Source organism: Dysidea avara, chromosome 10 (assembly GCF_963678975.1).
Source record: "Dysidea avara chromosome 10, odDysAvar1.4, whole genome shotgun sequence".
Classification (NCBI taxonomy): domain Eukaryota; kingdom Metazoa; phylum Porifera; class Demospongiae; order Dictyoceratida; family Dysideidae; genus Dysidea; species Dysidea avara.
The window spans coordinates 28,560,915-28,584,923 of record NC_089281.1 but is presented as its reverse complement, the minus strand read 5'-3'; the positions used below and the strand labels follow the sequence as shown (position 1 = coordinate 28,584,923).

Below are 24,009 nucleotides of genomic sequence, written 5' to 3'. Positions count from 1 at the left end.
CAATAAAGATTCATTAATTGTAGATTGATCTACAAGACTGTTTGTCCGTCTGTCAATGTGCATGCTTTCATGAACGTGTGCAGGTTGTGAAGTACAGATAGATAGTACGTCAGCTAGTAGGTCTTTGTTCTATATAATATGAACTAAATCATTAAAACTGTCCAAATCTTGATTACTCTATGATATCATTATATATATATATACATGTACATGGATTTTTTTTACTATACTGCATGGCATAATAAGTAAATAGATGTATAGCTAATATTATTATTTTTGACCTTGTCATACTGTGGTTAATCCAGAAGGTTTTTCACTTTTTATTTATCTATTTATTTATTTGTACTGAGCAGTCAGCCCTGCTGGTATGCTCAGGAAAAAAACTATAATAATGCAGTCGAAAGTCATTTTTATAAATGCATCATTGGATAGATAGATGCAAATATATATGGATTGTCAGACATGCACTTATGTTCAAGTTACGTATATCCTTGCAGCTATAGTGGTTGACTGTTCTAATAGGGTATATTTCTATTTTCAACAGACTCGATAATACATTAAATGTTTGAAGTCATATTCCTATATGAGTACATTTAAAAGTTTCTTAATCCCTTCTACCCGTTCTGTTTGAAGGCAGTGCTTCAGTAAAAGCATTGTATATAACTATATATTTGGGTCCTACAGCTGTAGCTTATACTGATATGCCTGCATGGTAAATGTATTTTCAAAGATGCACAGAAATTTATTGTGTTACCACGGGCGGATCTAGAGGATTTCTGAGGTTTCCAGAAACTGGTTAAGTCTATTCAAGTAATCAAAATTATATTTTACGTTGATTTGCACAAAGTTCAGATCGAAATACTCTAATAGAGCAGTCAACCACCCTAATAAAACAGTCACATTCTTTGTATTCCTTGTAAATAGCTAGCTAGCTACTTACTTTAACCTGTGCTAACACATTTAAAAATAGTCCAAAATCTTGTATCAGAGTCTTAAAATCTGAAAATTTTCCTGGGGGCATGCCCCAGGCCCCCAGAATAGCATCCATATGCTTCAAATATCGTCCCTTTTCCCTTTAGCTTGTACCTGATACTGTGCCAACAGTAGCAAGCACAATTAAGCATGCAGCCTATATTGATAATAATATACTTTTAAACTGTCAATTTAATAATATACTTTTAAACTGTCAATTAAAAAAATTTTTTTTTGGTGAATATTGTTACCAGTTTCAGTAATTGCCAGCGTACCTCCTAGATTAAATGTACATACAGCAAAAGTTTGGAAACCAGTCACCAAAATTCCTGGAGCAACCTTGCTGTCCTGTACAAAATCCCCAATAGCAGCACTGATATATGATAGATAGACTACAGTCAATAGATCAGTATATAGGTTTTGCTTTGTCACAAACATTGATCCTTTGATATGTAGTTGATTATTCTAATAGTATAGTCATTGCGCCAAGTATATTTATATATATAGAGAGTCACGTCTGACTTGACAATAAATATAGTACCATAGTATTATATACATGGCTTACATGCCTATAGTGCATGAACATTGCATGCTAGACAAATCTTGCTGTAACTTTAAATGATTATGACACCAAAGCAATGGTAATGGGTTGCTTATAGCAACCATGAAAGTCTTAAACAGGTAATTTTATTGCCTAGCAACAATTGTTATAGGAAGATTGCTGACTTTGGCCTATATGTGCATATATACTCCTCATTACATGCTTAACACAAGGAATTTCTTACCAACACACTACCAACACACACGTGCACGATAATGCTAAATGACAAAACAGCTGTAATGACTTCCTGGTGGAAGGCGAGATATTGTATTAACATTGTTACACTATAGTCGGTAATCTATATTTACGCTAAGAGATAGACTCAAATATAGCAGTCAGGCACAGCTGCATGCATGTATGCATGGGTCATAGAATAGAATTAAGTGTGAAAACATAGCTATGTAATTATGTTAAATTGATGCAAACAATATATAGTCTATGAGTGTAAAGGGCAAAGACAAAAATTAATATTTATTTATTAAAGCTTTACAGCACAAGTGCTGAAGGTCTGTAGGATACCTGGTCCTACAGCCTGCTCAAAGACATTAGACACTAAGACATTAACTACTTAAGGTGTGTTTGAAAAGTTGCAGAAAGGAGAAAAAATCCATGACTGGACCTAGGTGGCCTCGAACCTGCAGCCATCCGATTTACGCTCGAACGCTTACAGGAGTCTACCAGGCGGTCAGCAGTGGCGGATCCAGGATGGGGCATTTGGGGCAAATGCCCCCCCCCCCCCTTCAAGAAATTGCATACAAGATCGAGATACTCTAATAGAGCAGTCAATTACTCTAATAAAGCAGTCACAATGTTCATGAGGCAGTGTAGCTTACCTATGAAGCTATAAATAGGATTTTATTTTACATAACAGACGTGATATAGTTGGTAAGGATAACTAGCTATTATTGTCGTGACCTTTTTTTTTTTTTTTTTGGTCTTCAACTGGTTTTCAGCAAGTTTTTTTTGGTCTTCAACTGTTTTTCAGAAAGGTGCCCCCCCTCTTTCCAAACTCTGGATCCGCCCCTGGTCAGGATGTTTTCTCCTTGTTATTTTCATGTATTTATATCCATAGGAATTCTAGAGAGTGACTCATTATCTCTAATATATTATATCATCTCCCTTTTATCAGATACTAAGTATACCGAGGGATTACAGGCAATCAAAGCGGTATTATAGCTGTACACTGTGCTATATATGCATGAACAGCAGCAGCCCACTCCCCTCCCCCAACCGGAAAGCTTATCGCTATGAGTCATATACGGCTACATGGGAGAAAGTTAGAAGATTTCCATAGTAAAGCTATTTTACTGGTTTTCCCAGTCACACAGCCATTAAGGATCAAAATTTAGCATAACAAGGTAGCTGTATAGCTAGCTAAATATATATAATACATGTATGGAATATGTTCTTGTTTGATCATCATCATCATGAGTCACTATTATAATAGCTGCTATACGTGTACATGTGTTATTATGGCAACTATAGCTATAACTATGTATACCTTTTGAAATATGCGTGGAAAGGAATTAATCCATAAATAATGTAAAGTTCATGTCAGGGTAGCTATATAGTTATCGGTTGCAGTATAGTTAATTTGTGAATTATTATTGAAAAGTTCCAAATTTGGAAATAGACAGCGCTATATATAACTATAGGCTATACGCCGAATACCCCCGCTGTTAGTCTGATCTATATTGCTGGACTTTGTGAGCTGCAATGAATAGGGCTTACAGGAATAGGGAAGGGGGAGGGGAGGAAGATCAGTGTTTCGCGGGGACTGACAGACCTGCCAGTGCGGAAGATGCAAGAAGTGTGCTGTTAGCCGCAGTGGACAGGGTGATACAACTTGCCACGAATCAGTCGCCAACTACTAGTAGTACCTCCTCCGATTCGATGAGGCCCCCGGCTGTCCGCGGCACAAAATTAGCTGCTTCCGCGTCACAGTCCCGATCCAGTGGCGTCTCAACCGGCTTGTCGCGGAGCAATCACACTCTCGCGGCCAACCATAGCCTGAGCAGCCATGATGAGCGTCACAGTGCAGGCCCGAGTGGAGTGTGGCAGAGTGCTAATCACCAGCAGAATTCCACGGCTTTGGAACACAGACGCTTGTTTGGTCACACCCGTAACGTCATTCAGCCGTTTGAGCCATTTAAAAGCAACAGTGGTCTGTATGAGTCGCGAAAAGGGAAGTACAAGAGGCAGCGGGCTCCGCGAGGACCAGGAAGGCCGGCAAAAAGTACATGGAAGAAGGAATGTATTTGTCTTAAACACATCCTGCAAACATCGCGACCATCAGCGGAGGAGAGGATGGAATTGGCCAGAGATGGGCTTGGTCTTGGGGAAGTGAACTTTCACCACGACGGTGATGCCGGTCATATCCACAAAGTATTGATGGAAACATTTCCTCAATTGAATTCGTGTGGTGGCTACACTTTGTGCAGGCTGAGTGACAATTCCCACAGTTTGATAGAAATTGATTACCCTGCTAAAGGGCTCAGTGTACCATACCTAAAGGATATTCTAAACCAAGCCAAGTTATACATTCGGCCTTTGCAAAGTGATATATCAGATGCAAAGGTATAAGCACACATCATATGCATGTAGTACCTATACAGCGTATTCATGTATGAAATTACAGGATGACCTGTTGGCTGCTGACAACGAGCCATATGAGCATTGCTGGCAGTGTGACATGTTTTTGCCGATGTCAAAGCTTTCGAAACATGTCATGGAGTGTGCTGGAGCTGCTAGACAGAAGAGGTATATATAGAGTTAGCACATAATTTTAACTAACATGTACAATATTATAATGTGAGCATGCAGATCTTAGAGCACATGCATGTAATATTTCATGTTCACCAATCTTGATTGTTGGCTGCATGTATGATCCTTTGGTACACTGCATACATGGTAGCTATACCAATGGTGTTTATTAAAGTTGGTATACGGTACATGTTTGCATGGACCTGACATGAGTCCTATACTTTGCTTGCATAGATCTTCTGTAGAAGTTGATGGTCCACTAACAAAGCAGCCCTGCTTGAGTGGCAATTCCAGTTCTTCTTCATCACCGTTAATTCCGGGGCCATGCAAGCTGACTGGCTCTTACCACAGCAAGAAGTGAGCAAATCATGTCATGCAAAGCGTAAAATGTTGCATTTGCTATATTGTGTTGCTATAGTGTACATGACAGGTACCGGTGAAGCACATATTATAGTGAACCTCTATAATATAGTCTGGTGAAATACAAATATCAAATCATTTCAAAAGGAATTCAATTAGACAGTACACGTGACTGCTTGTTACATCAGATGATGCCCTGCAATTTGAACAAAAGCATTGTGTTGCCAAGGCAATTTCTGTGTGAACGTAATTGGGACGCATTAATTGGCTACTGCCGAATCTGGATGGTAGAAATGATTTAATATCTGTATTTGACCAGACCCTTACTTTTTGCGAAGGGATGGACAGTGCCAGACTACTATAAATACACATGTGTTAAGACTGCATGTGCATGTGTAGTTAGTGAGGGTGCAAATATGTATGTGTGGTATACACATTTCCATCGTGGTGTGTTCATACATGACTTAGACACAGATTTTAAAAACCCATCCTTATTTGCTGATAACACATGAGTCTGTGTTTGGTGTAATTTTTGCACATGCATGTGTACTATATACATTTGCTCTTTAATCCCTGTGATACTTGCACCTGGAGTAACAGGGTTCTGGTTGCGTTTTGCTGCATGGGCTGATATATCACCGATGTGTGTATATATTTTCCAGGGTATCGGACTGCTACATACCATCGGATAGTGATTCTGACATGAATGACACAGAAGTACAAGCCATGCTGTATGACAACATGTAAGTCATGGTTGGATGTAAGAAGATGTGGCCAGTTACATATCATGTAATCATGTTTTACTAATTAATTTTAGTGATGGTCAATTAAATCTGGAAAGTGCCATTAGGCAGCACAATGTTAGAGTGATCACAAAGAAAGATGAGCCTTATCGTATTGTGGTCAGGAGGGAGAGTTTATTAGAAGATGGGCTTGCTGAGATATGGAAGAAACCTCACAATCGTCCCCTACAAGTGACATTCAGGGATGAGCCTGGCATTGACCAGGGGGGAGTCAGGAGGGAATTCTTTAATTTAGTTCTCAGAAAGGTGTCACTGAGCTCTGCACTGATGGACGGCGAGGCAAACAGAAGGGTGTTGAGACACAATGCAATAGCTGTACAGGTTTGTTACTGTTTATATGGTCCTATACACGTGATGTTCTCTAACTAAATTTTTGAACTTGTGTCATCTAGTACTACAGTACTGTTTGTATTCAGTTGTGGTAAATATCCTGGGTCTATGATGTGCAACCATGTGCCTTTTAGGAGAGGATGTTTTACAGAGTGGGCTGTTTGTTTGCTTTGTCCATACTGAACAGTGGTCCTGGACCCTCCTTTCTTGCCCCCTGTGTGGTGCAGTATCTGTTTCATGGGATGGATTCACTTGAGACAACACCACCAAGCTTAGAGGATGTGCCAGACTCCATTATTAAAGGGAAGATAAGCCAGGTCAGCCAAATACAGTCTTGGGCAGTGATTTAGCTGCATTGTGGTTTCTTTGAAATATGCATCCAAAAGTAACCTTCATGTATGCAATTAAATGATTTATTCTGAGTAGCTATATAGTCAATGCATCAGTCTAATGTGTAGCTATGCTGTAGCTTATTTTCTTTTGATTTATGCTTTCAGGAATTTACACATTCAATTTGTACTAGTAATAGCATGGGTAGCAGTGAAATTTGGGATAAATATCACGAGTGTTGTATTGGAAATGGGGATAAATTTCACGAGGCGAAGCCGAGTGAAATTTACCATTTCCAATACAACAAGAGTGGTATTTATCCCAAATTTCACTGCTACCCATGCTATTCCCAGTTAATACCATACTCGCTGCATATACGTATGCTGTGCATTAGCGTTGCTATGTACGCAATTTGTCACTATGTACTAAACACGCGTCGACACTAATTGGCACTACATTGTTAACATAAATTCTAGCCAATGAAATTGCAATTACAACTTTTTCACTGCTACCAGTGAAATACGGGATAAATTTCACTGCTACTATTGAGACTTTTGTATGGGCAGTGAAACAGGTATGGTATTAATAATAATATTGGACACTAGTTACTCTACCAGCCTGTGAATGTTTATGCAGTTGGCAAAATGAATTTTATTGTTTCTGAGTTGAATGGACTGGCTATGGGTGTGTGTGTGTGTGTGTGTAATTACTGAATGCATGGGTATGACAAGTATGTGTGTACAGTATCATAGTAATTATGATGATGGCTTAGCTATGCATGTTTGCTACACTACTGGGTTAATTAGAGGTGGAGCATTTATACTGGCATCATTGGTATGTTTCACATGCAGATTGCCCAATGCGAGTCAGAGCAGGAGCTCAGAAGACTGCTGGACGACCCTGAATATGACTTTAGGTTTTCCTGTGGTGTGGGTGATCCAGCTAGCTCTGTTTCATTTACGGAAAAGACCAAGATAGTAAAGGGCCTGATTTTGCAATATACTATATTTTCCACAATTGTCGAATTGGAGCAGATGAAACAAGGACTGACGGTACAGAAATTTGATGAGCTGATGAAACGTCACCCAGACATACTGATGCCAGTTTTTGAAAGTCCTGAGGTCAAGCTAACCAGTGCTCTGATAATCGAAGAGATGTATTGCCGCAGCAATACCATATTTTCAGCAAGAGGTGTGAAGAGAATGGTTGAGGAGGCCATATTTGCCGAGTGGGTGAAGTATGTGAAGGAGTTGGAAGGTAGGCATGAAAACTTAATACATGTGTTGGTTAGGGTTGGACATTATTACAATAATATTACCCCAATTGTGATGCGCAATACTGTGTACTGTGACCATTTTGAAAATACCACAGTACTGTTTGTGTAATGTTGTCTGCATAATTGCTAAGTGAGAGCATGATATATATATATATATATATATAGAAGCCTTGAATTACATAGCTATCAGTAGTGTCTCTTTAACACTTTAGACCCATATCTAGCTTTACACTAAATAATATTATTTACTGATAGCATTTTGTTTCTTCTTTACCATACAACTATTTCTAATGTGATGGACTTTTTGATTGTAGAAACGCATGTTCTTTGTGTGCTGGAGTTACTACGTGACATCGCAATAATCTGATGCATGGTCACTTCAGTTATTGCAATATTAATTTTGCAAGTAGAAAATACCAGTACTGCCCAACCTTGTAGTGTTGATATGTATCAAGTATGTGTGCTTGCAATTGTGCATGTATGAAGGCTGTCGCAGCTGATTCCTCATTTCTGTTCAGCATTGTGAGGCTTTATTGTGATGAAATGAACTGCTTCTTTGATTCTGAGAGCTTGTAGTATTGTTGTGATTTTATTTATAATGTATGGTTTCCATGGCAACAAGGCTTCTGGTAGTTGGTGTTATGTGAACCTTTTACTTCTGCATACAATACAATAAAAATCCTCACTTATTCTGAGGTCAGCACTTTTACCTCGGCTCCTTGAGCATGCATGGTGGCCACGATTACTAAAATGTATCTCGTACCACATGATGGTTAGGCCACACTTTTGGTCCCAAATATGGAATCCTATTAATACTTTCACTCTAGTGTGATGTGTGCATGATGTATAGTTATCATGAAGTAATTAGAGAAAGTGCTACCTTCTCTTGTATTTGTATTTTAAGGATAAAGGCTTATGCCTGTACATCCATAAACAAAATTAATAATTATTATGTACTTAGCTATTCTAATTACTATACAAAATCAAATACTCTTGCAATTGCTTGTGTTTTTTCATGCAGATTGTACCCAACCAACACTAGAGGACCTGTTAGAGTACTTGACAGGCAGCAGTTCGATTCCACCATCAGGATTTGGTTACGGAATACAGCCTATGATACTCTTTGACGATGACCACGATGGACTGCCAATAGTTTCTGCTTGTACATTGTCATTAACGTTTCCTACCAACTTCCTGACCGTAGGAAATCGCTTCAAAGAAAAGATGGATTTTGCTATAATGGGGTCCAAGGAATGCTATGGGCTCATATAGTGTAGAACTGTGAACAGTTTAGTGTGAACAACTTAAACTTTTTAGGCCATGTTGATTTGCATTTCTTTTCTGGTACTGCAACCATTGTGTATGTAGGCAGTTTTATGGCTGCAGATTTGGCTACGCTGCTGTATAGCTAGCAGTCATGTAATTTGTTTATTCTGAGATTGTTTTTGTAGTCTATCAGTGTGGTGCAGTTTTTGCTAATTCAATAGTGATTTTTTAACATTCTAAATAGCTCACGTGATCACGATGTGTGTGTTAATAGAACTGTAAGTGTCAGGACAAGTCAGTGGTTTGCTCATGTCGCGTGGAAATCAACTGGAGTTATTGCAAGCTTTAATGCGGGTGTACAATAATGTATCCACCCTGTTGAATGCCTTTGACGCAAGAAGAAGTCCCGATGATTTGGATCTCATCATTTACCTAACCAACAAACTTTACCGTATCGCCCGACTGCTCGATGCTTCCACACAAGACACATTAGAAGCAATTGGACGAAGTCTGAGCGTGTTCGAAGAACTGCAGCAACAATTAATGGATGCAGCCCCCCGGGCTGCGTACGAACCTGGTTTGATTACCACCGGCAGTGTGGGCCGTCCTCGTCTAGATGTACGAAAGGACCAACTGGAGTATCTGTTGGGAGTGGGGTTCAGCACTCCACAGATTGCAACAACAATTGGTGTAAGCCTAAGCTCGAGCCTAAGTACAGTGAGGCGCAGAATGACTGAATATGGACTAAGCGTTGGTGCCTTGTATTCTGACATACCAGACCAGGAGTTGGACTCTATTGTAAATCAAATCAAAGTTTTTTTCCCAAACTGTGGTTATCGTTTAATGGGAGGCCATTTGTTGTGTCAAGGTTACCGACTATCGCAAGCTCGCATCAAAGAGTCTCTTAACAGAGTAGATCCAGAAGGAATTGCCATTCGCTGGTCTGTGGCAATAGAGCGGCGCAGGTACAGAGTTCAATCGCCACTGTCTTTGTGGCATCTGGACGGTAACCATAAATTAGTAAGGTACATACGTAATATACTCTTGGTAATATTATGTAAAATGCTTAGTTAATATATAAAAATATATATACATGTGTGTATGTACGTGTAGCTCTGGGTTTTGGTATCATTAATTTGCAGCTATTGTAGTAAATAGTCTGTCCGTAAGTCCATTTTCCAGTCTATTCTGTGCTTTAATTACATCCGTAAATGGTAATGGAATATGTCACTGCAAGTGTTGTACTCTCTCCACTATGATGATGGGATTCTGAAATACATAATTAAGCACATTTTGAAAAATTACTGAACTTGAAATCAGATTTTTTCACTCGAGGAGGATTCAATGCACAAGTACTTTTTATTTAAATTCTACAGGGCAGATCTAGGATTTTTTAAAGGGATTTCCAGTGGTAGAATGCTGGGGGGTGCGCCCCCAGATTCTGGCAAGGTTTTAATTTTACAACTTTATGTTTAAAACTATTACTTATACACATTAGTTTTTGATCTACTGATTATTATCTGATGCCATCACTTTCTGAGCACTTTTTGAACTTCTGCAATGCAGAAGTACAATAGTGTCTTGACTATTACCAGAATCTAAGAAATGGCGCAATATTAGTACAGTACAGGTTTATATAGTTACATTCTATCTATGCATGGTAGGCATTTGCAATTTATTCAAGCCATGTTTGACTTAAAAATTGTAGGTACTATACCTTGGCACTATGTAAAAGACAATAGGACTTTAGTGCTTAAACTTCTCTTCATTTGTACATGTACCGTGTTAATGCCTTCTTCCAATGAAATTATGGAAGTCATTTGCCACCCTTAGCTTGTAGCTACTGAAGTTTGCTATACTTTTGTTCATGGCAAAAATGCCAGCTGGAACAGACATGTCCAATACATTTTGATTGAAAATCTTAAAAATTAAATTAATTATTGTGTACCGCCTACCTCAAGTCTGTTTAGTAACTTTCCTAGTGTGTGTAGAGCAAGTACAATGATGCCAAAAGTAGAAATTTTGGCACATCAAAATGGCCTAAACCGACCAAATGTAGCAAATTTCCCCATACATTTTGTATTGGGCATTTCAGGGGCATGCAATAAAATGTGTAATAACCCATGACACATGATACAGTACCGCCCAAACATAACATTGCGCTGCTCGATTGCGAGTGATTAAAAAACTTGATAATTAAAGGGCATGGCATCCATTTCCTTCATGAATATTCATCCCGTTTCGTATGGGATGAATACTCGCAAAGGAAACAGGTGGCACGCTTTTAATTAACAAGTTTTTAATCACTCACAATCGACCGGTGCAAGCAAGTGCAACATTACGTTTGAGTGATACCGTAGATACCTCAGATTCCAGACCAAATTTCCCAGGGAGAAATGATGTGCAAGTCTTCAGGCAAGATTCTTGCATGGAAAATGTCTCTTTTCTTGATTCTTGCAAGTGATGCAAGTCTCTTACAAGTCACTTGCAGTCTTGCAAGAATCTTGCAACTCATTTCTCCCTAGGTTAGAAAGAGCAGTGAATAATTATTGAAATGAGCTATATAGCAGAAGGAAATCAGAGGAAATTTAAGAACATCACTTTAAGGTGAAAATCATTAATTTTACTTTGGTGGATTGAATGGCAGGTATTTGGAAGAGAATGCTCTGAAGCTATTTCAATGTCTTGACACCCATAATTAACCTTCACTACATTAGTGTTACAATGAAACAAAAGCACTGTGAATTAGTTCTGTAGATTAGTTTGTGTGTTTCCGTGATTAAGTACAATTGTGACAGACTGTATTGTATTGTAATATTGTATTGCTGCGTATGTTGTAGATTACGTAAATATTGTGATGCATTTTATATATATAGTGTGCTCTAATAAGAATTGGTTGTAGTTTGTGGCTGAACTGCGTGTTATTATTATCCATCTATACGGTCTTAATCGTTGACAATGCATGGTGTCAGAAGTGGTTCACTGAAGGAAAGAAGGCCCACGCAAGGCGAGCCTTTTAGCAAAGGCTACAGTGAGGTGTCTAGCAAAGACAGGCGTCCTGGTGCCTCCACAGAGAGAGTTACCCCGTTTCCTCAGAAACCTTAGTGTCCAAGAGGGACAGTTCTATGCCACCCATCGATGGGAGACGACAGACAGGCTATATATCAGACAATAGATACTAACCTACGGTGCCTACTGACAAGCTCACCCAAGAGAGGAGCGAAATAATTCCTGGTCATGAGAGAAGATCAGACAGAGGAGAGGATGAGGAGGATACAGTTCCTACTGTTCCCCTATGACTCCAAAGAGAGTAAAGACCATCGCAAAGTTGTAGACCAATGCAGAGATGATAGATCAACGATATCAAAAACTAAACCCCATAAAAGAGAGTCATTTCACATTCGATGCCAGATCAGGTACCAATAGCGAAAACACGGCTACTGATGTTTGCTGGATACATACTGAACCCACAATATAAATTACAGCTGGGCTACTGTAGCTAGTGCTAGTTATATTTTATATTTATGTACCAATAGTTATGTAGCTAGTTGGATCTAGGATAGACCAAGCTATCTACGGCTATCTACTGAATCCTTATGTAATTATAGCTTATAGCTCACCACTGATGATTCTACTTATCAATTCACAGTACTAGCATTTGTCCATCATGTAGTAATGTGCAAATTATGAAACTATATAAAACTATTAATGCAGAGACCTCAACCTGGAAGGTGCACTTGGAGTGAGACTTGAGGTTAAAATGCGTGAGATTTGCTTACTTACGAGTGAGGTCTTGTCTTAGTAGGAAAATTCCTGTTAAAATTGCAACTTCCTTCGGCTATTTTCAGTTATAACTCTCCATTTTTAGCCATTAGAGCACTGTTTGGTGCTTTGCAGTGAAATTAAATACATTAGAGCTTAATTTTCCAGGAATTACAATGCGTGAGATGGAAAACCATGCGTGAGACAACAATCCAATGAGTATGTCTCATGCGTAATGTGTGAGAGTTGAGGTGTCTGATTAATGTACAAAATAATGGGCATTAATTAGAAATTTAAAACTTGAGAGTGATCCTCAGTCAATTAAGTTTTGCTGCAAGAGAAAGTGATAGTATCAGTTAGCTGATGAATATTGGTGAGTACAATTCGGTCTATGGGGTGGTTTCATTGTAGTTAAGGAAGAATCAGTGCAATAGCTAGTTGCACAGATCACAGACGCTTAATTAATTGATTATAACTCACAACCGAAACATGCTACAAAGACAGGACTTTTGTACCATGAACTGGCAAACTGATCGAGGTATAGTTATTTCCCTGTATTACACAAAACGAAGACCACTTCAACAAAGGAATTGTGACAGTGGACTCTATTTCTACCACATGATGGCATCATAAAAAAATGCACAAAACTCACGCACCTAACAAACATGAAATAAATTTCCATGGACAGGCAAATCCAATGGTGTATAGGTTTTATTGATTTGAGCTTTGTTACTGAAACAATTTGTAAAATTTTTATGTAGCTTGTATATTTATTTTAATACGATTTTAGAATTTTGCAACAATGGCTGGTTTTTGCTCAGCTGGTCACATCTATTATGCTTTCAGATGCAAATATGGCTTCTGGACAAGATTCCCATCAAGGACTATAAACCCTGATACAGTGTTCTTACTAGAGGGTGTTCTCTTGTTAGGGTGTGGTTAAATGTACATTAATACATAGTGGGACCATGGCATGGATAATATCATAGTGTCCACATATTTCAGGGTATCCCTTTTAGAGTGTTCCACTGTAGCATTATCTCTGAGTTTTCATGAGTATAAAGTATATGGCTGTGCAATACTTATCAATCATTTATGTGCTTACAGGTGGAGGATGGTGATACATGGGGCAGTGGATGGGTTTTCAAGAATACCAGTATATTTGAAATGCTCAGATAATAACCTAGCACAGACTGTACTTACTTTGTTCAAAGAAGCAGTCCAGCAGTATGGACTACCTTCACGCGTACGTTGTGACCGAGGTGTGGAGAATGTTGATGTGTCTTTCTTCCTGTTAAGCCATCCCTTACGTGGACCTGGCCGTGGTAGTGTTCTAGTTGGAAAAAGCGTTCACAATCAAAGAGTGGAACGAATGTGGCGTGATGTATACCAAGGTGTTACTGGTCTCTATCATAGCCTTTTCTACCACCTGGAGAATATTAATCTTTTCAACCCTGACAATGAGTTGCATTTGTTCTGTCTTCACTATGTCTTCATACCCAGGATTAACAGACATTTGCAACTTTGGAGCTCAGCTTGGATAAAACATCCAATGAGATCAGAACATAACTTGACTCCAGAACAGCTATGGACATCAGGGCTTCAAAGTATTGCTAATTGTGGTAGCACAGTTTCCAAAGAGGTATTCGAGCAACTGACAGAGGTTGGTACTTAATTATGTAATGTGAAGTTATATGGTAACTTAAAGTATTTATTAGTATTTATTAGTATTTATTTAGAAAGCAAGTTACCCTAGCTGAATTTTATACTACTGGGGTGATTGTGAATGGGTTTCTGTTCAGTTGTTTGGGCCATTAATGACTTACACTGGCTTACTACATATAGTCTACAGGCTTGAAAACCTGCATGACTTAACCCATTATCAAACTTCTTATCTTGTACAATAATTGTATTTATGTCTCACTTCATGCATGGGAATATTAAAAATACAGCACTGGGTGATAAGCCAGTATAGTAGTGAGCCACTTCGACATTCATAACAAAACTTTGTAACAAAAGCATACTATAGCAGCTAGTCAGCTAGAGGGCTGGACCAAGTGTACAAAAACCAATTATTGGCTCCCGATAACTGATTGATTAACCAATTAATTGGTTTAATTGTTATTGCAATGTAATGTTTATATAGTAACAGTATTTTCATCTAATAAATTAACCAAACTTGCAAACGATAAGTGCGAAAATTGGCTTTGCAATGTTTTGTTCCTTGTGCACTTCAGTATGACTAAAACTGAGCAGTTTTGTGGTATGTGATCCAACCGATTCATTGGTTATTGCATGCATTATAACCTGATTATTAACCACCCTCAGAAATAACTGATTGCATGAGTTTGTGATAACCCTGTGTAAAGGTTTAACTCCGTTGTCAGTACAGTGTAGAGCTGACTTCTAGATTCTGACTAGATCATTCTCTACCAAACTGTCTCGGAGTAATCCTCACTATGTGATGTCACTCCAGCAGCCACCTCAAAAATGAATCAACCCTAGACACTTTTCCTATCACTATGTAAAATTATTCAACACTAGTTAATAGTTTGTTTATACTGTTATGTGAATAATGATTTCTGATGATGAACAGTATGTATAAAAACATGTGCATGTACTACTGTCTAGGAAGATATGCCAATATTTGGAATAGACTGGGATGGTCCGATGCCACCGTATCTTCATGATGATGATTCCTCAGCTGTAGTGATCCCAGCAACCGGCTGTCCTTTGGATTCCTTGGATTTTGAGGAACTATGTGATGCTGTCTGTCCTCTTGCTGATAGTGCAAATTATGGGATTGATCTTTATGAAAAAACTTTAGATTTTGTTTCATCAAAACTTGGAACTGTTCTGTAATACAAGTTGTATGTCTTTTACATGACCTTACATCATTATGATATCACCAGACAGTAATTTACATTAGGCAGTAGTGATATTCTATATGTGACCAGATTTGACAAACCAGACTTCCACACATATCCAATTCTTCAACTTTAACCACTTGTAACTTGACCAGTCAGTATAATTTTTGTGCTATTGACCCACAATTTTCTTATTGCATTGGTCAATAACAGGTCAAAATTTTGAAAGTAATGGCTTATTCCTAATTGTGTTATGGAACTTTAAAGTCACATATCTGGATGTGTGTGGAAGCCTGGTTTTGGCAAATCTGGTCACATACACTATTATAGTATGGAAGATGGTGGTAATAGTATTTTGTGTAACCCCAGGTTATAATAATTGGGCAATTGGAAATGGTCAGACTGTTTCATGTATCCTGGAGGGTTGTATACAATCACTGGACTACTGGACTCAGTTTTAAAAAAAATTGATTTTAGTACATTTGGGCAACTGGTTGTAGCTAATGTTACATTGAATGTAAAATATGCAGGTGAACCTGTCTACTTGGCACTGTCTCTTGACATAATCGCTATTGTATGACCACCATTTGTCTTATCATGAAGTACAAACCATACAGTACATGTGTGTGTGTAGTGTTGTAGTAATCATGTATCCTACAAATTATAGTCATGGAGTAGCTAAATTAAGTGGCAACAATTAACTGTCTTGCTATTCCATAAAGTTCTATAGTTTTTGCATGACAGCAATAACAAGCAAAATCACGTGCACAAGATTTCAAATTGATTCATTTTGAACTTTAAACTGTAATTACCACATGTGAATTCTGTTTTAGATTTGTTGACATGTAAGAACTATTACAGTGATTTGCATGTCGGTTGTCAGTCACACAAAAATTCTGAATGGGACTCATGCGAAAACCAACCAATGATAGGTGGCCAGACTTTTCAAATTCTTACGGGGTATCTGATTGGTTGTTTTTCATGTGATATCACCAGTGAAAAGAATAGTAATAGACAACTGTCTTTCAATTTACTGTAGAACCTCTGCACATGGGCAATGTTGACAAGTCTAGCATGATCACATCTTTCTTTTGTTTGTGTGTGGGGAGTGCATGGGTCTAACTACACAAGACTAGCGTACTTACAACCAGTTTGATTAAAAAGGGGACAATACCTGAGTCCAGTGATTGAATACAACCATCCCAGAGTATCTCACTCAGTGACCCCCCTTTTTAAGACCATATTGTGATTAGTCCTAAAGATAACTAACTAAAGGCAAATTAAATTACCTAGTTCATAAGACCACTTCATAATCACCTTTTCATAAAGTCCACCTCTTTACATGGTCATATTTGATAAGTTCCAAACATTTATTACATGACTCATAGCCAGGAAAGGACCCATCTCCACATTTTGGTCCACACTTCATTCAAGCCATCTAGCTATCTGTATAATTTATATCAGAATGTGTCATACAAAACAGTACATGTAGTAAAAAAAAATTATCCATGCAAGTGAAGTATATAACCTGTGACCTTATGGCAGCTCTTCTACTTTGTAGTAACCAATCAACATCATTTTCCTAGAACCACCTCTGCTAGCCAGGTTCCAGATCATCAGTACTAGTTCATGTACATACTGTACTTCTCAACTGAAGTGACAGTAGCCATACAATAATGTCCTGGTATTTCACAGCAGTGGTAAGGAAGCTGTGAAACATTAATGTTGTTAGATATACCTTGCATTAGTTTTTTTTAAAATGAGAACACATGCACACACTCAAGGTATAAAAGATAGTGCAGCAAGTGACCAGCTAGCAGTAGTGTGGGACTGAAAATTTACATCTATATATAGATTAATATTTAGTATGTATTACATCGTATCAATACATTTACATATCTCAATGCTTTTATAATGAATGAGGCAGATGACTGATTGGAAGCAGTGTTACAGTATTCTACTGGCAGATATAAAGGCACTTTACTAGTTATGGCAGATGAAATTAATACCAGAATAGCTAATTGTTATATAAAATTAAACATAATTAACATTTTTATACTTTGATAGCACTGATATAATTAGCAAAAACTGCACCACACTGATAGACTACAAAAACAATCTCAGAATAAACAAATTACATGACTGCTAGCTATACAGCAGCGTAGCCAAATCTGCAGCCATAAAGCTGCCTACATACACAATGGTTGCAGTACCAGAAAAGAAATGCAAATCAACATGGCCTAAAAAGTTTAAGTTGTTCACACTAAACTGTTCACAGTTCTACACTATATGAGCCCATAGCATTCCTTGGACCCCATTATAGCAAAATCCATCTTTTCTTTGAAGCGATTTTCTACGGTCGGGAAGTTGGTAGGAAACGTTAATGACAATGTACAAGCAGAAACTATTGGCAGTCCATCGTGGTCATCGTCAAAGAGTATCATAGGCTGTATTCCGTAACCAAATCCTGATGGTGGAATCGAACTGCTGCCTGTCAAGTACTCTAACAGGTCCTCTAGTGTTGGTTGGGTACGATCTGCATGAAAAAACACAAGCAATTGCAAGAGTATTTGATTTTGTATAGTAATTAGAATAGCTAAGTACATAATAATTATTAATTTTGTTTATGGATGTACAGGCATAAGCCTTTATCCTTAAAATACAAATACAAGAGAAGGTAGCACTTTCTCTAATTACTTCATGATAACTATACATCATGCACACATCACACTAGAGTGAAAGTATTAATAGGATTCCATATTTGGGACCAAAAGTGTGGCCTAACCATCATGTGGTACGAGATACATTTTAGTAATCGTGGCCACCATGCATGCTCAAGGAGCCGAGGTAAAAGTGCTGACCTCAGAATAAGTGAGGATTTTTATTGTATTGTATGCAGAAGTAAAAGGTTCACATAACACCAACTACCAGAAGCCTTGTTGCCATGGAAACCATACATTATAAATAAAATCACAACAATACTACAAGCTCTCAGAATCAAAGAAGCAGTTCATTTCATCACAATAAAGCCTCACAATGCTGAACAGAAATGAGGAATCAGCTGCGACAGCCTTCATACATGCACAATTGCAAGCACACATACTTGATACATATCAACACTACAAGGTTGGGCAGTACTGGTATTTTCTACTTGCAAAATTAATATTGCAATAACTGAAGTGACCATGCATCAGATTATTGCGATGTCACGTAGTAACTCCAGCACACAAAGAACATGCGTTTCTACAATCAAAAAGTCCATCACATTAGAAATAGTTGTATGGTAAAGAAGAAACAAAATGCTATCAGTAAATAATATTATTTAGTGTAAAGCTAGATATGGGTCTAAAGTGTTAAAGAGACACTACTGATAGCTATGTAATTCAAGGCTTCTATATATATATATATATATATATCATGCTCTCACTTAGCAATTATGCAGACAACATTACACAAACAGTACTGTGGTATTTTCAAAATGGTCACAGTACACAGTATTGCGCATCACAATTGGGGTAATATTATTGTAATAATGTCCAACCCTAACCAACACATGTATTAAGTTTTCATGCCTACCTTCCAACTCCTTCACATACTTCACCCACTCGGCAAATATGGCCTCCTCAACCATTCTCTTCACACCTCTTGCTGAAAATATGGTATTGCTGCGGCAATACATCTCTTCGATTATCAGAGCACTGGTTAGCTTGACCTCAGGACTTTCAAAAACTGGCATCAGTATGTCTGGGTGACGTTTCATCAGCTCATCAAATTTCTGTGCCGTCAGTCCTTGTTTCATCTGCTCCAATTCGACAATTGTGGAAAATATAGTATATTGCAAAATCAGGCCCTTTACTATCTTGGTCTTTTCCGTAAATGAAACAGAGCTAGCTGGATCACCCACACCACAGGAAAACCTAAAGTCATATTCAGGGTCGTCCAGCAGTCTTCTGAGCTCCTGCTCTGACTCGCATTGGGCAATCTGCATGTGAAACATACCAATGATGCCAGTATAAATGCTCCACCTCTAATTAACCCAGTAGTGTAGCAAACATGCATAGCTAAGCCATCATCATAATTACTATGATACTGTACACACATACTTGTCATACCCATGCATTCAGTAATTACACACACACACACACACACCCATAGCCAGTCCATTCAACTCAGAAACAATAAAATTCATTTTGCCAACTGCATAAACATTCACAGGCTGGTAGAGTAACTAGTGTCCAATATTATTATAAATTGAATGTGTAAATTCCTGAAAGCATAAATCAAAAGAAAATAAGCTACAGCATAGCTACACATTAGACTGATGCATTGACTATATAGCTACTCAGAATAAATCATTTAATTGCATACATGAAGGTTACTTTTGGATGCATATTTCAAAGAAACCACAATGCAGCTAAATCACTGCCCAAGACTGTATTTGGCTGACCTGGCTTATCTTCCCTTTAATAATGGAGTCTGGCACATCCTCTAAGCTTGGTGGTGTTGTCTCAAGTGAATCCATCCCATGAAACAGATACTGCACCACACAGGGGGCAAGAAAGGAGGGTCCAGGACCACTGTTCAGTATGGACAAAGCAAACAAACAGCCCACTCTGTAAAACATCCTCTCCTAAAAGGCACATGGTTGCACATCATAGACCCAGGATATTTACCACAACTGAATACAAACAGTACTGTAGTACTAGATGACACAAGTTCAAAAATTTAGTTAGAGAACATCACGTGTATAGGACCATATAAACAGTAACAAACCTGTACAGCTATTGCATTGTGTCTCAACACCCTTCTGTTTGCCTCGCCGTCCATCAGTGCAGAGCTCAGTGACACCTTTCTGAGAACTAAATTAAAGAATTCCCTCCTGACTCCCCCCTGGTCAATGCCAGGCTCATCCCTGAATGTCACTTGTAGGGGACGATTGTGAGGTTTCTTCCATATCTCAGCAAGCCCATCTTCTAATAAACTCTCCCTCCTGACCACAATACGATAAGGCTCATCTTTCTTTGTGATCACTCTAACATTGTGCTGCCTAATGGCACTTTCCAGATTTAATTGACCATCACTAAAATTAATTAGTAAAACATGATTACATGATATGTAACTGGCCACATCTTCTTACATCCAACCATGACTTACATGTTGTCATACAGCATGGCTTGTACTTCTGTGTCATTCATGTCAGAATCACTATCCGATGGTATGTAGCAGTCCGATACCCTGGAAAATATATACACACATCGGTGATATATCAGCCCATGCAGCAAAACGCAACCAGAACCCTGTTACTCCAGGTGCAAGTATCACAGGGATTAAAGAGCAAATGTATATAGTACACATGCATGTGCAAAAATTACACCAAACACAGACTCATGTGTTATCAGCAAATAAGGATGGGTTTTTAAAATCTGTGTCTAAGTCATGTATGAACACACCACGATGGAAATGTGTATACCACACATACATATTTGCACCCTCACTAACTACACATGCACATGCAGTCTTAACACATGTGTATTTATAGTAGTCTGGCACTGCCCATCCCTTCGCAAAAAGTAAGGGTCTGGTCAAATACAGATATTAAATCATTTCTACCATCCAGATTCGGCAGTAGCCAATTAATGCGTCCCAATTACGTTCACACAGAAATTGCCTTGGCAACACAATGCTTTTGTTCAAATTGCAGGGCATCATCTGATGTAACAAGCAGTCACGTGTACTGTCTAATTGAATTCCTTTTGAAATGATTTGATATTTGTATTTCACCAGACTATATTATAGAGGTTCACTATAATATGTGCTTCACCGGTACCTGTCATGTACACTATAGCAACACAATATAGCAAATGCAACATTTTACGCTTTGCATGACATGATTTGCTCACTTCTTGCTGTGGTAAGAGCCAGTCAGCTTGCATGGCCCCGGAATTAACGGTGATGAAGAAGAACTGGAATTGCCACTCAAGCAGGGCTGCTTTGTTAGTGGACCATCAACTTCTACAGAAGATCTATGCAAGCAAAGTATAGGACTCATGTCAGGTCCATGCAAACATGTACCGTATACCAACTTTAATAAACACCATTGGTATAGCTACCATGTATGCAGTGTACCAAAGGATCATACATGCAGCCAACAATCAAGATTGGTGAACATGAAATATTACATGCATGTGCTCTAAGATCTGCATGCTCACATTATAATATTGTACATGTTAGTTAAAATTATGTGCTAACTCTATATATACCTCTTCTGTCTAGCAGCTCCAGCACACTCCATGACATGTTTCGAAAGCTTTGACATCGGCAAAAACATGTCACACTGCCAGCAATGCTCATATGGCTCGTTGTCAGCAGCCAACAGGTCATCCTGTAATTTCATACATGAATACGCTGTATAGGTACTACATGCATATGATGTGTGCTTATACCTTTGCATCTGATATATCACTTTGCAAAGGCCGAATGTATAACTTGGCTTGGTTTAGAATATCCTTTAGGTATGGTACACTGAGCCCTTTAGCAGGGTAATCAATTTCTATCAAACTGTGGGAATTGTCACTCAGCCTGCACAAAGTGTAGCCACCACACGAATTCAATTGAGGAAATGTTTCCATCAATACTTTGTGGATATGACCGGCATCACCGTCGTGGTGAAAGTTCACTTCCCCAAGACCAAGCCCATCTCTGGCCAATTCCATCCTCTCCTCCGCTGATGGTCGCGATGTTTGCAGGATGTGTTTAAGACAAATACATTCCTTCTTCCATGTGCTTTTTGCCGGCCTTCCTGGTCCTAGCGGAGCCCGCTGCCTCTTGTACTTCCCTTTTCGCGACTCATACAGACCACTGCATGATTACTAGCTATCACACACACACACACACACACAATATTATCAGCAATTACTTGAAACAGCACAGTAACACAATGGAAGCTCTCTATAATGACATTTTGGGCCCAGCTGATTTTGAAATAATATGAGGTTGTTCTCATTTAGAAGGAAGAAATAGGGTCCACAGAAACTGAGAGGTTAAGCCTGGGTGTAGCTACAGTGCCCTTGTAATGGAGGGTGTAGCTATCATCCGTAGTTTTAAAGTGGTAGTACGCACCTTGGTAAGCAATAAGTGGCATCACTTTATATTCTGTAATCACTTGCGAACTTCACCATAACGAAGAGAACGTGGTCATGGCGGTCTTGTTATTTATTTATTTATTGATTAGCAAACTCCCGACAGGGTTTTTACGCTAATGTACACATAATAACATAAGTGCCTATAGTTTAAGTTACAATAATGATTAGTACTACTACTAAGTTACAATAAGTGCTAAGTTACAATAGGTGTTAGGTTACAATTAGTGCTAAATTACAGTAAGTGGTAAGTTACAATAAGTGCTAGATTACAATGAGTACTATAAATTACAGTGAATGCTAAGTTAAAATAAATATAATAAGTGCTAAGTTACAATTATAAAGTAGGAGTAGTTGATTGTTTAAATGTTTCAAGATCAATGGTAGATAGATTTGGGATACATAGATCGTTCCAATGGGGAATAGTTCTGGGTAGGAATGAATAGAGATACGAAGATTGTATATGATTAAATTTCTGATCGTGATGGGCTCTGGTAGCAGTTTGATTTAATGGTGGCAGACAGCGATTTGGGACCAGTAATAAATGATTAACTATCTTGTACAATAGGATGAGGCATGCTTGCTTTCTACGTTCTTGTAAAGATGGCCAATTTAGTTCATTTAACATGCCTGTGATACTGTCACGGTGGTGTCTGTTCCAAGGCTTATTTAAGACGAACGAGCAGCTCGATGTTGAATCATTTCAAGTTTAGAGATGTCATTTTGGTGGTGTGGGTCCCAGATGGCACAACAATATTCGATAGATGGCAGCAGAAATTGTTTGTAGGCATATTCTTTGAAGTGTTTATGACAGGAATGTAAATTTTGCTTCAGGAAACCAAGTATGGAACCAACTCCCTGCTGATGTAATTAATTCCTCTACCCCTAATGAGTTTTGTAATAACTTAAGTAACTTTTATGATCACACCTGTGCGTTATAATCTTTTGATTGCTGCACAGTAATAAATATAATATAATAATTGATTTGCTTTGTTGCATATGTAGCAGCGTTGAAACCGGGTCACTACTGCTGACCCGGATGACCCACTGACCCGGATTAAATTAAGCCGAGGCGCGCGATAAGAGCTATGTTTCGGGTATTCTCGAGCGAGCGAGACTACGTTTTGAGCGTTCGATTCGTGTTGAGTAAACGAGTAGTTATGTGATAACTAAGCCGGTAAGTTTATAATTTAAAATCAGTCAGTGGGTTTGGTTCCACGTAGCTACTGTGAGTTTACAGACAGCAATTGGGTGTGGCTTCATACATACTTAGTATTGCAATTTCCCAATATATTAAAATGGGTGTGGCTCACAAAAGTACTTAATATCCTGCTGCAAGACTAGACCTAGACTATATACAACTCATACATTAATCGATTAGTGGGCCTTGCAGACTGAAACGGACACAGTTTCATGCTACAGACTGCACTTACTAATAAATGGGCGTGGCTGAGCGTATGTTTGTAACGCGATAAGTGGGCGTGGCTCATGAAAGAGCTACGCGACTGGCGTTTATAGGTTCCACGTCACCAAACGATCA

General features: G+C 38.5%; 3 protein-coding genes across 3 annotated transcripts; 2 read left to right on the top strand and 1 right to left on the bottom strand.

Annotated features, from left to right (window-relative positions):
- Positions 1 to 3,276: 3,276 nt before the first annotated feature.
- LOC136236888 (uncharacterized) lies at positions 3,277 to 8,707 on the top strand. Its single transcript, XM_066027118.1, has 8 exons — positions 3,277 to 4,150; positions 4,212 to 4,333; positions 4,571 to 4,693; positions 5,359 to 5,439; positions 5,514 to 5,820; positions 5,964 to 6,146; positions 7,011 to 7,416; positions 8,457 to 8,707. Exons 1-8 carry the CDS (start codon positions 3,290 to 3,292, stop codon positions 8,705 to 8,707), a joined length of 2,334 nt encoding a protein of 777 aa, XP_065883190.1. The 5' UTR covers positions 3,277 to 3,289.
- A 246-nt stretch (positions 8,708 to 8,953) lies between these two features.
- On the top strand, positions 8,954 to 15,371 carry LOC136268651 (uncharacterized). The gene is made up of 3 exons (XM_066064045.1): positions 8,954 to 9,726; positions 13,571 to 14,126; positions 15,095 to 15,371. Exons 1-3 carry the CDS (start codon positions 9,011 to 9,013, stop codon positions 15,323 to 15,325), a joined length of 1,503 nt encoding a protein of 500 aa, XP_065920117.1. The 5' UTR covers positions 8,954 to 9,010; the 3' UTR covers positions 15,326 to 15,371.
- Positions 15,372 to 17,403: 2,032 nt separating this feature from the next.
- LOC136236349 (G2/M phase-specific E3 ubiquitin-protein ligase-like) lies at positions 17,404 to 22,127 on the bottom strand. Its single transcript, XM_066026493.1, has 8 exons — positions 21,774 to 22,127; positions 21,591 to 21,712; positions 21,231 to 21,353; positions 20,485 to 20,565; positions 20,104 to 20,410; positions 19,778 to 19,960; positions 18,907 to 19,312; positions 17,404 to 17,866 (listed from the first exon to the last, which is right to left on the bottom strand). Exons 1-8 carry the CDS (start codon positions 22,041 to 22,043, stop codon positions 17,616 to 17,618), a joined length of 1,743 nt encoding a protein of 580 aa, XP_065882565.1. The 5' UTR covers positions 22,044 to 22,127; the 3' UTR covers positions 17,404 to 17,615.
- Between the last annotated feature and the right edge of the window lie 1,882 nt (positions 22,128 to 24,009).

Bases quoted from the DNA above. Each gene is read 5' to 3' on its own strand.
- LOC136236888 (XM_066027118.1), top strand. From the start codon at position 3,290: ATGAATAGGGCTTACAGGAATAGGGAAGGGGGAGGGGAGGAAGATCAG. The intron at 4,151-4,211 runs GTATAAGCACAC...ATGAAATTACAG, and splicing joins GTGATATATCAGATGCAAAG to GATGACCTGTTGGCTGCTGA. The intron at 4,334-4,570 runs GTATATATAGAG...TTGCTTGCATAG, and splicing joins GGAGCTGCTAGACAGAAGAG to ATCTTCTGTAGAAGTTGATG.
- LOC136268651 (XM_066064045.1), top strand. From the start codon at position 9,011: ATGTCGCGTGGAAATCAACTGGAGTTATTGCAAGCTTTAATGCGGGTG. The intron at 9,727-13,570 runs GTACATACGTAA...ATGTGCTTACAG, and splicing joins GGTAACCATAAATTAGTAAG to GTGGAGGATGGTGATACATG. The intron at 14,127-15,094 runs GTTGGTACTTAA...ACTACTGTCTAG, and splicing joins TATTCGAGCAACTGACAGAG to GAAGATATGCCAATATTTGG.
- LOC136236349 (XM_066026493.1), bottom strand. From the start codon at position 22,043: ATGGAATTGGCCAGAGATGGGCTTGGTCTTGGGGAAGTGAACTTTCAC. The intron at 20,566-21,230 runs GTGAGCAAATCA...TATATTTTCCAG, and splicing joins GGCTCTTACCACAGCAAGAA to GGTATCGGACTGCTACATAC. The intron at 17,867-18,906 runs GTAGGCATGAAA...TTTTTCATGCAG, and splicing joins GTATGTGAAGGAGTTGGAAG to ATCGTACCCAACCAACACTA.